Source organism: Amaranthus tricolor, chromosome 8, assembly GCF_026212465.1.
Source record: "Amaranthus tricolor cultivar Red isolate AtriRed21 chromosome 8, ASM2621246v1, whole genome shotgun sequence".
In the NCBI taxonomy this organism is placed as follows: Eukaryota; Viridiplantae; Streptophyta; class Magnoliopsida; order Caryophyllales; family Amaranthaceae; genus Amaranthus; species Amaranthus tricolor.
The window spans coordinates 28,240,553-28,252,378 of record NC_080054.1 but is presented as its reverse complement, the minus strand read 5'-3'; the positions used below and the strand labels follow the sequence as shown (position 1 = coordinate 28,252,378).

Below are 11,826 nucleotides of genomic sequence, written 5' to 3'. Positions count from 1 at the left end.
ACTTCATACGTCGAACCATAGGCAGGTTGCGTGTTAGATGATGACCAATTGTCCCTAAATTAAGCCCTCTTCCATGTTTTTCGTTTTTTTCGTTTAGTTGAACTCTAGACATGTTATCAAAGCTAACATAATGAAAATGACAACCTTCGTCAACTTAAACATTATTGGGATGAAGTTGGTTTATCGACAAGGTTATTCTAAACAAAGTAAATTCTCGAAATTAGGTCATACCAAATTTTCAACAAATAATACAACACTAATGAATGATTAAATTCCAAAGAATATGGTAGAAAAATCCTAAAATAAAAAGTCATATTGAGTTGTACATTCAATTTCAATGCCTTCCAAAAATCTCAATAGATGGATTAAACAACTATTTTTTATGACAATGGCGTAATGCTCCAAGTATACATAATTAAAACATATAAATGAAGCCAGACCGCTAGGTTAGATACCTAAGCTATGTATCCATTAAGTAATGGAGGAATCATACATGCATAATTAATACTCCTATGTGACTACAAGAAATCACCCTATCTCTAAAAGTGTAAGAAATAATGTATTATTTCTGTCAATGAAGGAACTCAATTAAAAGCTTAGCTTATGGTTGAGGTTTCAAGATATGTTATATACTCTAAGACGTCCCCTCACACGAGAATCCTTTGGACTAGAAGTATGGATATAATACAGACCGTCCTCATAACTAGCAGTGAATATTTCACTTTAAATGAAGAGTGCTTGAGATTCAAACACATGACCTCTTGTTATACTGACTTTTGATACCATATCAAGGAACCAACTCAATCAAAAACTTAAGCTTATGGTTGAAATCCCATAATATGTTATATAGGAAACTATAACAATTTCTAGGAAGGTGATATCTTGATTCCTGCTGTCTGATTATCATTATAAATAACAGTCCTTTTTAACGAATTCCCTCCCATCTAAATTCAAACATTTCAGCATCAAAGTTTGAGCAAAAATAAGAATGGCAAAAGGGAAGATTCTTAGTTTAATAAGGCTGAAGCTGGTCGTGTTGCTTAGTTTGTCAACACTTGCTCTTGGCTACCGCACTGGTGGTTTTCGTGCTTTCTACTTTGTGCAACAGGTTCCTCTTCTTTTGTTTCATTCTTATCACTAATATCATCTTCATCATTGGTGAAACCAAACGTACATTTTTAGGCATTTGTTTCTCATCTAACCGTATTAAAATGACTACAAATACAATAGTTTGAACTGATAATGTAAAAAATGCATATCTATAAATTTTAAGAATCACAAATTCTAAAATAAGACTGTTTCTATTGTGCTAATTATAAGCACACTTATGGCCTATTTGGTTAATGGTACTTTTTGGTGGTAATGAAAAAGACTTGTAATTTAAATTTTCATGTAAATTTTCAAAATATGTATCATGTCATCACCATGATAATGAAAGTGATCATAAAAAAATTTTTTTCTTTCACAATTTTCTATTACCATTTTATACCACGTATTCAAGTGGTAATGCATTGGAATGAACTTTATGAAGAAAAAAATAAGATAGTTGAAGGAGAATAAGTATGGTTATTGAATTTGTCAAGAGATATTCTTACCAAAATTATACTAATATCTAATTACGATTTTTACCATTTAGTACTCATTACCAAACGGGTCGTTACAGTCTTAAAATAATTACTTATAATCTTCAGATGATCAATTAAAAAAATAAACTGATTGAATAAATCTGTTGTATGGTAAAACAATAAAGATTTTTGTAATTTTGTTTAAGAATATATAGTTATGCATTAAATTATGGATATTAAGATTGAAATTTGTTAATATACTTGTATGATGCAGTGGCTGGGATCATATTGTAACCAAAGAGGGACAAGATGTTGTTACCCACCAACGGGTAAGCCCAAACCAGATTTTACAATTTATGGGCTTTGGCCTTATTACAATGACGGTAGCTTTCCCTACAATTGTGGCGATGACAATTATGATGTCGGTCGGGTAAATATTCTAATTATGACATTTTTTTTTTCCTTCGATACTCAAGAATTTTATTTCCGAATTACTCCTGTATATAATATAATGAGTCCTACGGTCAACCCCTAATAGACGATTAATCAAAATCTAACAAATGGTAAAACTCAAAATATTATAGGATTATAATAGGTTAAAACAAGGAAATTAACCATATAAAACGTATAATATCATATCATATACAGTAATAAGTTGTGTCATATCTGTAGGCCAACTTCATAAAAGGGCCTGTGATTTGGCATGAACACGCATGTCATGCATCCTATGTTAGTACAGGGAGCCAAAATAAAAATTTATTATTTTTATATATTTTCTTCATAATTGAATATAAAATGAAGGGATTGTGATCAGGCTGTGTCATCGGTGGTCTAAATATCGTGTTGGGTAAATCTCACAATTATAAGACAATTGTAGCACATTACAACAGTTTTTGTCGGGCTATATCATGTCTAGTGATGGTTGTGTTACTTCTGATGTTTAATTATTGTTTTTTTATTAATAATTATTAGATAAAAAATTTTGAAATATTCTTTTACAAAATCATAAAATGTAACAAATTGGCCAATATTAAATTTATGCTCCTAATTAATTTGTAATCAACAAACAAAAGCCAAAATTTTAAATATTTTTTGCTATTGATGAAACTACCTACAATGTCAAGAATAACAACCCCTTAGCCTAAACTAAATGAGCAAAATCTATGTCATAGTATGTTAGTAAATAGTAATCAACTAATTAACCCGGTGGATAATGTGAAAATGCAGATAAAGTACATGGAAGGTAGACTACAAAAGTCATGGCCGACTTTCACATGCCCACAAATAGGAAGAAAATTTTGGGTACATGAATGGAATAAGCATGGTACTTGCACCAAATCAATCTTAGGTGAACTCAACTACTTTGAAGGTGCCTTATATCTCAAGAGCAAAGTTAACATCTACCAAGCACTTGCAAAAGCCGGAATTAGACCGGATAATAATCGCCTTTACCCTCTAAAGTCCATAAAAAAGGCGATAGCTCGAGCTACAGGGTTTCACCCTTGGATTGTATGCAACACAAATGCTCGAGGTCATAAGCAAATTTGGCAAGTCACTTTGTGTTCCGATAAAACTGGCAAGAAACTCATCAAATGCCCTTATCTTCCTAAAGGACGTGGTAATTGTGACAATAAAATTCAATTGCCTTCTTATTATTAAGGATAATAATAAGAATTAATTAATTTGTTTACTATGTGACCAAGCTCTATGTATTATTATTTTATTATTAATTAAAAACAAAACATCGATGATGTGATATTAAATTAAGGTGTATTTACACTTAATAATCATACTATTGTATATTATATAAATTTTATTTTAATAATTGTAGGGTGTTAACTCTTGACTTCATATATAAGTTATTAAGTTCGACAACCGTACCACTTATCATATTGATCAAAATATAGGATCGTACCCTACTGGAAATATGATACACAATACGTATTCATTTTTTTAATACACCTTCCTAATCTAATTATATATATATATATATATATATATATATATATATATATATATATATATATATTATAATTTTTAATTTTGCACAATAAAAAATATTAAGAGTTAAAATATTATCTCGAAAAGTGTAAAAAAGAAAATGAGACTACTAGAAAAAATATGATACAGTATTATAACTATTATTTTTATACCAAAATAAAGTTATGTGTATTATTTTGGCATATTTTAATATAATATAAATGTTTTACAATTATCTAACATATGCCACAACCCACAAGGTCACAAGGGCATAGATTGTTAAGAGACATTAATTACCTTGCTTAATCAATTTATTTAAGATGATTTTCAAAAATATTAGTTTTCATTAAAAAAATTAGAGTCAACAAACTTTACTCTTTAACCTTGTTGGACTCTTTCATACTTTTGGTGATCAGTTCTTTGATGAAGTAATTCTTTTTTTATCAACTCTTTTAGGCCTGAATTTTTCCAAACTCAATACAATAAATAATTTAAGGTATTTCATAGTAATTTAATGAGAGAATTATAAATTGAATATTGAATTTTCTTTGTCAAAACATTTCAAAGTTCGTTATCAATTTGAATAATGACGAGTAAATGTTAGATGTAATTAGAAAGCTTAAAAAAGGAAAGTTTAATGATAGTAATTATACTAAATTATAGTTTGTCTGTTATTTTGTTTTCTTAAACTTCTACAAATTGGATTTTTTTTTTTTTCATGAACATCAATATTTTATATATTATTGCTACCTATGTTTTCCAATCCTGGATCCACCATTATGGGTCTCTATTTATTTCCTCATATTATGAAAAAATTACGTAGTATATCTTTTTTGACCCTTATCTAATTTATTATCATGGATCTTGAAATTTTATTGCTTTTATAACAAATGTACTGAATTTTTATTTTCATTTTCAAGTTTTAAAAAAAAAGTCTAATAAGAAATGTAAAAAGAATTTTCAAAAAAGAAAGAATTATTAATATTAAGCCGGTCAATATAATAATCACCGAAGAATTAAGAGCACAATATCACATGGTTTCCTGTTCCACGCAATAACTTCTCAAGCAAACAAGCATAACCTTAATAATTTTTAAAACTTTTTTATTCCAAAAGGTCAAACAGGCCCTAATTTTTAAGAATTTATTTGAATTATTAATTTGGAAATAAAAAAATAAGTAATTTTCTTTATCTTTTTCTTTCTCGTTAATGGCAGGAAGAAAACTATATATTGGGGCTATATCTGGTGATTTTCTTCCAAGCATTACAACCATATTCATAGTAAGCAGTGGCGAATCTAAGATCGGATAAGCGATTCATTTCACTTAAAATTTTAGAAAAAAACTACTTCTTAAGAATAAATATTAAAAATTAAAGAGAAAGAGTGAAGAGAGAATGGGGAAAAGTGGAAGCTCATTGTTGATGAAATTAATGGTGCTACTAAGTTTTGCAATGGTAGCTCTAGGAAATAATAATAGTTTACGTGCTTTTTATTTGGTGCAGCAGGTATTATTATTATTATTATTATTATTACTTTTTTTTCTTTCCACTTACTATTTTCACAATTTTCAAAGTAACTTTTAAATTTCAATATCTCTAATTATACATTATAAAAAAATTTAAAAAATGTATGATAACAAAATGTATATCAATATGAAATTAGCGAGATCTCAATTTAATATGTTTTTTCTTTTATATATCTCTCAAAAACTGCAATTAAATTTCTCTGTTTAAAATAAAATATTTTAAATGAGAAGAACATTAGTGATTGAGGTATTACTATTAGTATTATTATTATTTGCTTCTTTTCATCTATATATTTTTTGTTCTTATAAATCTAACTGGCTTAATTACATAGCAAATATATAATGTTTGTACAGAAAAAGAGTTAATAATTTTGAAGTAAAATTGTGACAGTGGTTGGGATCATATTGTAACCAAAGAGGTACAAGATGTTGTTATCCACCAACAGGGAAGCCAAATCCAGATTTTACAATATATGGACTTTGGCCTTATTACAATGGTGGTAGCTTTCCCTACAACTGTGGCGATGACAATTACGATGTCGCTAGGGTATGTACATCAATTTCTTACTACAACCTTTATTTTTCTATTAACTTGCATGTTATTGCTTTAAAATATTTTTTGGATCATGATATTAATAGGACATATGATGTAAAATGAAATAAGAATCATCAATTTAAGCTTTTAATTGGTATTAAAAGTTCTAATTACTAGTTTGAGTTTTATCTATCCCTTATTTCAAGTGCAATTAATACCATGAATAGGGAGGACATGTGTTGCATTGACTGCACCATTACACAATGAGTTTCAATACTAAACCAATTGGTTATAAGAGGAGTAGCTTATCTATATGTTAGTTAGCCTTCCTCTAATTCTTCCATGTGGGATCACATGTGAGTAATTTTCCAATTGGGTGGGAACATCATTCTTTTCGAATTTGCACATTGTTTTTTGTGAAAGAACGTTATTTTTGGTTTCCAGTTGATCATTAACCGTTGACTTTGATATCACGATAAATTTGAGGTTATACATAACACCCACATAAAAAAGAGAATTGAAGACTATTATGTCTTATATGAAGGGTGTAATAAAGAATATAACATAAATTGAGGTCTAAAGAAAAAATTATGATTTTGATTGAATTTGTTATTTCAAAAATATATACAAAAATTTTCATTTAATGTTTGACAGAATGATAGTAATGGCATTTATGTAATAGTGTAAATCCATCACTTTTTATTTTTTATTTGAGATCGTTTGTTAATGGTGGACGATACTAATTTCATTATTTTTTAAACTTCCACTATCAACATCTTGTATCCCTTAATAATCATATACAAATTCTAAATTACCACACGGTTTGTCTCTATAATATTACACATTTTATTTTTATTGTCCACCTTTAAATCCTACATTTTTATTTATATAAATGTTCTTAAACTGTATATTTAAATTTCATTCTTTACCTAAATATTAGTATTAGATACTTAATAAAATTGTAAATCATATACGTGATACAAGGTTAACATAATCAAAAGTAAAATACTAGTACTATATTAATTAAATTTATGTATGCAGCTTAAACCATTGGAGAAGAGCTTAAGAAAGGCATGGCCATCATTGACATGCCCACAAATAGGAAGAAAGTTTTGGGTACATGAATGGAACAAACATGGAACATGCTCCAAAAAATTCCTAGGTGAAATCCCTTACTTTCAAGCAGCACTTAACCTCAAGAACAAGGCTAACATCTTCCAAGCCCTAGCAAGATCCGGAATCAAACCCAACAATCAATTTTACTCTCTTAAATCAATCAAAAAAGCCATTGTTCGATCCATCGGGTTTCACCCATGGATTGTATGCAACCATAATGCACAAGGACACAATCAGATTTGGCAAGTCACATTGTGTGCTGATAGAACTGGAAAAAAGCTTATCAATTGTCCTTATCTTCCTAAGGGACGTGGAAGTTGTGCTTCTAAAATACAATTTCCTTCTTTTTACTAATCAAACAGTTCATGGGTTTGGATTAGTGTAGTTGTTGAGAGCTTTTCTATTTAAACCTATAAAAAAAAATTAATTTTCTTTCGCCTATGGCCTATAAAGATATAATATGGCCTTCCCTTAAATCAAAATAAAAAGAGATTAATTTATTTAATATAATGTTGCTCAAACTTTTAACCAAGCAACAACTTTATTTACATGATAGTTGTCGTGTGTACTAATATTATTAGATTTTGTATTGTGAATTGTTCGATCCGATCTAAATTATGTGATTTGTATTTTTATTTAATTATATATAAAAGTGTTTTTTTTTGGTTGAATATGTAATCAATATTTAATTAAGAAGATATTATTTATTTTTGTTTTTTTTATCAAAAATATGAATAATGAGCATCATTATTCAAAGCCTAAAGGGTCAACATGCATATCAACAATTTCTGGATTATTTCAAAACTTTGATTTTAGGGGATTGTCTTGCATGATTAGTCTTGAAGTGAATGATTTTTGTCAATAGTATCCAAGAAAAGATAATGCCTGGCACTTAGCTATTGGCGGTTGGTGGTTGGCTATTCGTTTTTTTAGTTGACTTGTTTGACCAGCTAAAAATGTTGACTGTTTTTTTTGGCTTTTAAGTTGGCTAAAAAAGCTAGCTATTTGTAGAGATGTTTGGTAAATTTAAGTATTAATTGTTAGCTGTTTATTAGAGAAAAAGTGGGTCAAAAAGCCAAAAGTCAACCAAAAAACAAGTTGGAGCAACTTTTTCATTTTAAATTAAAAGTCAGCTTTGTAACTGCTTTAAAAGTCATTTACTAAACAACTTTTTTTTTGCTGTTTGACAAATCTCTCAACATGCAATAAGTAGCGCAATGAGAGCGTTGTTTACGCGCTAACCCGTACCAGTTGTACTACTTATGTTCCGTAGCGTACATCCTGTTTATGCGAGGAGTGTACGACATGTCCATGTGATGATGTGAAGTGGCACTAGACTAATCACTTCTACTGCTTTGTCCTCTCATTTACGCCCCCTTTATTTAATGATATTAAATGGTGACTATGAAAATGATTTGTTGTGTAAATTTTTATGATATGTATTATGTCATTATCAGGGTAATGAAAGTTGACCATAGAAAAGTTTGACCACCTAATACCACATGTTTAAGTGGTAATACATTGGAATGAATTTTGTAAAGAAAATGAGATTATGAAAAGAGAAAAAGTATGGTCATTAAATTTGTCGAAAGATATTCGTACGAAAATAGCAATAACATTGTATTACCATTCTCACCATTAAAATCGATTACCAAATGGATAGTTAGTCTATTGAGTTTTACCACGATGATTAAAAAATTTGATATAATAAATTAAAATTGTGATGCATTTAAAATCAGAGAGATTATTTATTATAGAGAGTAAATGTAATAAGGTCATATCTAAAAATCAAAATATGGAAAATACATTGGTACTAACTGCGTGTCAATAATATGCATGTCTTATCTATTAAATGAGCTTATAAAATTTGTCAATACTGTTATAATGAGGTTATAAGTAATCACCCTAAAACTATAAAAAGTAATCATTATCAGCATATCCATAAAGTAGAGCGTGACCAAAGAATCTCCCGATTCGAGAAAGAATTAAACTATAATTAGTGATCATTTTAAAATTGTAAGTGATCACTTTAAGTTAAAAGTGATTACGTCAAAACGATAAGCATACATTAAGTCAGCCAATAGTGGTCTCATCATAAGATCATCTCATTTGGAAATTTTTGTCTAATCATAAGACAGGCTAATCAATCTATTTCTCTGATTGATCTTTTTAAAATTGAAAGTGATCACTTTAAGGTTGTAAGTGATCCATTAATACTATAAAATGTGATTACTTTAAGAAATTAAATGTACATTAAACTAACCCAATAAAAATAACCTCACAATAAGACTGTAAATTGTGAATAATATATTAGGTTGTTTTTCGTAACCCATTATTGGCCCACTTATCAGGAATTTTTGAAATTCGTAGGCTAAAAAAAAAATTAATTAAATAAATTCAAAATCAAACTATTTCCAAAAGTAAGCGTCAAAATTCCAAACCTATGGTTTGGAGTAACTGCGAAAAGTCATAAAAGACAAAATAGTTGTTCGCAATTAGTAACTGCGAACAGCTAGTTAATTTTTTTTTTTTCCTTTATTTTTGAGTTGTTGTTTGTTGTATTTACACTAGAGATATTAGAATATGTAATTGCAAGTTGATGTATGTTTAAGGCGGCATGATTCATCACCTAAACTCCGATCATTCATAAGTCAAAGATTGGAGGCTATGATAAAGTAATTAAACATATAAATACAATAAAATATATACACATGTTTGAAATATACAACTCAATTAAACAACTGAGTTGGTCTCCTTCGCCTCCTACGATAGTAAGAGGCGTTCGGGTGTCGCTCTGGTAGTGGAGGGGACTGGTACTGTGATGGCCCAGCCTGCGAGGTCCCCGCAGCGTCAACGGGGTATGAATGATCCATCTCCTCCAAATGGTAGTCATAAGCAGGAGATGAGACGTGCGAATGGGCGGTAGTTGGTGAGGACTCTGCAGCGACTTCCGGTATGAAGTGCTGGAACTGCGAGCCGACGAGCATGCCATGCGCAATCTCCCTCACCGGCTCCTCCTGGCTGTACCGCATCATGTCTGCCGCACCTTGTGCCTGTAATTAATATTTAGTTAATGTAACATTATATTATTTAATTGGCAACTTAATCATATAAATGTAAATGAAGACTTACAAATTGGGTCATCGTAGGCGCAGCAGGTGCGTAATGTGCTGCTGCGAAGATGCCACGTGGCGTCATCCATCGGCGCGTGATGGAGAGGAACCACGGTATGTAGTCTGGTGTAGTAGGTGCGCCATAAACATCGATTGGCGCACCTTGTGCCAGCAGCTCAAGTCTTCGATCTCAACGAGCGATGTGACGCCAGTTGATCTCCATCCAGTTTGCCCCAGCCTAATTTTTCCGCGAAATTAGGTGCAATTGGGGTTCAGTGTCACAAGGCGGTGAAATGCCCTGTACCAACCCATATTGGCGCATTACACGCTCTGGTAGATGTACTTCGACAATGTCGAAGCATATGAGTGGCACAGAAGCCCTCCACGCCCCTGAATGAATCCACGAGTGTTCGGGTACAACTGCGTAGGCTTCCGCAGGGTATGGGTCCCAAAAAAACTGAAATACATGTTATGAAAATGTAAGTGATATGTTAATTAAATTGTACTAATGTTAATGAGTACTGAAATGTTTACCTGGTTGGGTCGTAGCAGGTCTAATTAATCTCAGTAGAATCCTAGACCGCTGCAGGTGTGCTTGCGCGTCTGGCGTGCAAAATTCCACCTCGAACCGTATGCAACATCTGGTTCGGGTTGCGGTGGAGGAGCAGTATCACCACGACCAACGGTTCTGTAAGGTTGGCCGATAAGAATATGCCCTCACGCCCACAGCTAAACATTTGAAATGTAATTAGTATATAATTCAACTACACCGGTTTAGAGTTAAATGTTAATTTTATTACCTGTAATATTACTATTGGCCCCGCAATCTCCTTGACGTTCTTTTGGGTAGCACAACATAGTCTCCTATATAGGTATCCAAGGGCTGTTGATCCCCAGCTATACTCGCCGATGCGCTCCCACGTGTCGTCAAGTAAGGTTAAGTACGGAGCTGTATTTGGTTGTTTGTTTTATCGGCAAACTACACAGCTCCTATCAAGTATAGTAGGTACGCCTTGGCGTACCTCGAAATGGTGCCCTCATCAGCATCTCCGGGGAGTTGCGAGAAGGTCTGAACCAACCATGTGCATCGCAAACCGCTCCCTCTGATCACTTCCGGTGGAGGGCGCTCTCCCAATATGCGATGCACCATGTCATGCTAGCCTGATAGCTGGTGTCCGCCTGTACAAACGGCACGTCCCTCTATGGGAAGCCGCGTTAGTAAGGCTACATCAAACAATGTGATGATAGCCTCACCTAGAGGGAGATGAAATGTATGCGTCTCCTGACGCCATCTCTTGACCAGTGCTGTTGTAACACCCCTGAATTTCCGACCCCTTAACGAAACCAAAACCGTAAAGGACGGGAGGAAATTCGGGCGTTACATAAAAGAAAAGGAAAAGAATTTAGATAAACGTTAAATATTACCTTGAGGTCATGGCCTCCCTTTACCCCGAATTTGATCGGGATCATGCCTAAGTTCAAAGCCCGTGTATTGCGGCCATGACCTCTTATCGATCATTGGCATGAAGTAATGTTTGTATGTACTTGCATAACTTTGACTAGTATAGCACGGATCCATGAACCTCTCATATGAAAGGTGTCGTTTGATGCAAACAGCAAGTATGTGTGAACAAGGAAGGTGATATATCTCAAGTTTGTTACATGTGCACTTCACTTGATTCAAGTCAACACGTTGAATCTTCCCCCCTTGGACGATCCTCTAGTACCCCTCCCAGTCTTAACTTATATTTAAAGCTTACGTCTAAAGTGGTTCAAATCCATGTTCGAATTGCAAGCAAACAACTTACGTCTTCCCCCAACATAATGAACTTTGCCACTATTTTCTTGAATACAACCATTCCAAAAACATACTATAGTCACGCGAAATGATGCCATTTTCTACATTAGTACAAAGAAAATCAACATCAACATCAACTCATGCCCATACAAGTACATTATATTCATTTGATTATAATCTTTTTTGGTCTAAAA

General features: G+C 32.1%; 2 protein-coding genes across 2 annotated transcripts; both read left to right on the top strand.

The window, feature by feature from the left end:
• The first annotated feature begins 959 nt into the window (after positions 1-959).
• LOC130821002 (ribonuclease 1-like) lies at positions 960-3,263 on the top strand. The gene is made up of 3 exons (XM_057686593.1): positions 960-1,108; positions 1,840-1,995; positions 2,793-3,263. Exons 1-3 carry the CDS (start codon positions 989-991, stop codon positions 3,222-3,224), a joined length of 708 nt encoding a protein of 235 aa, XP_057542576.1. The 5' UTR covers positions 960-988; the 3' UTR covers positions 3,225-3,263.
• Positions 3,264-4,820: 1,557 nt separating this feature from the next.
• Positions 4,821-7,173, top strand: LOC130820989 (ribonuclease 1-like). The gene is made up of 3 exons (XM_057686574.1): positions 4,821-5,050; positions 5,462-5,617; positions 6,647-7,173. Exons 1-3 carry the CDS (start codon positions 4,940-4,942, stop codon positions 7,073-7,075), a joined length of 696 nt encoding a protein of 231 aa, XP_057542557.1. The 5' UTR covers positions 4,821-4,939; the 3' UTR covers positions 7,076-7,173.
• Positions 7,174-11,826: the final 4,653 nt, after the last annotated feature.

Bases quoted from the DNA above. Each gene is read 5' to 3' on its own strand.
- LOC130820989 (XM_057686574.1), top strand. From the start codon at position 4,940: ATGGGGAAAAGTGGAAGCTCATTGTTGATGAAATTAATGGTGCTACTA. The intron at 5,051-5,461 runs GTATTATTATTA...AAATTGTGACAG, and splicing joins CTTTTTATTTGGTGCAGCAG to TGGTTGGGATCATATTGTAA. The intron at 5,618-6,646 runs GTATGTACATCA...TTATGTATGCAG, and splicing joins ACAATTACGATGTCGCTAGG to CTTAAACCATTGGAGAAGAG.
- LOC130821002 (XM_057686593.1), top strand. From the start codon at position 989: ATGGCAAAAGGGAAGATTCTTAGTTTAATAAGGCTGAAGCTGGTCGTG. The intron at 1,109-1,839 runs GTTCCTCTTCTT...TGTATGATGCAG, and splicing joins CTTTCTACTTTGTGCAACAG to TGGCTGGGATCATATTGTAA. The intron at 1,996-2,792 runs GTAAATATTCTA...GTGAAAATGCAG, and splicing joins ACAATTATGATGTCGGTCGG to ATAAAGTACATGGAAGGTAG.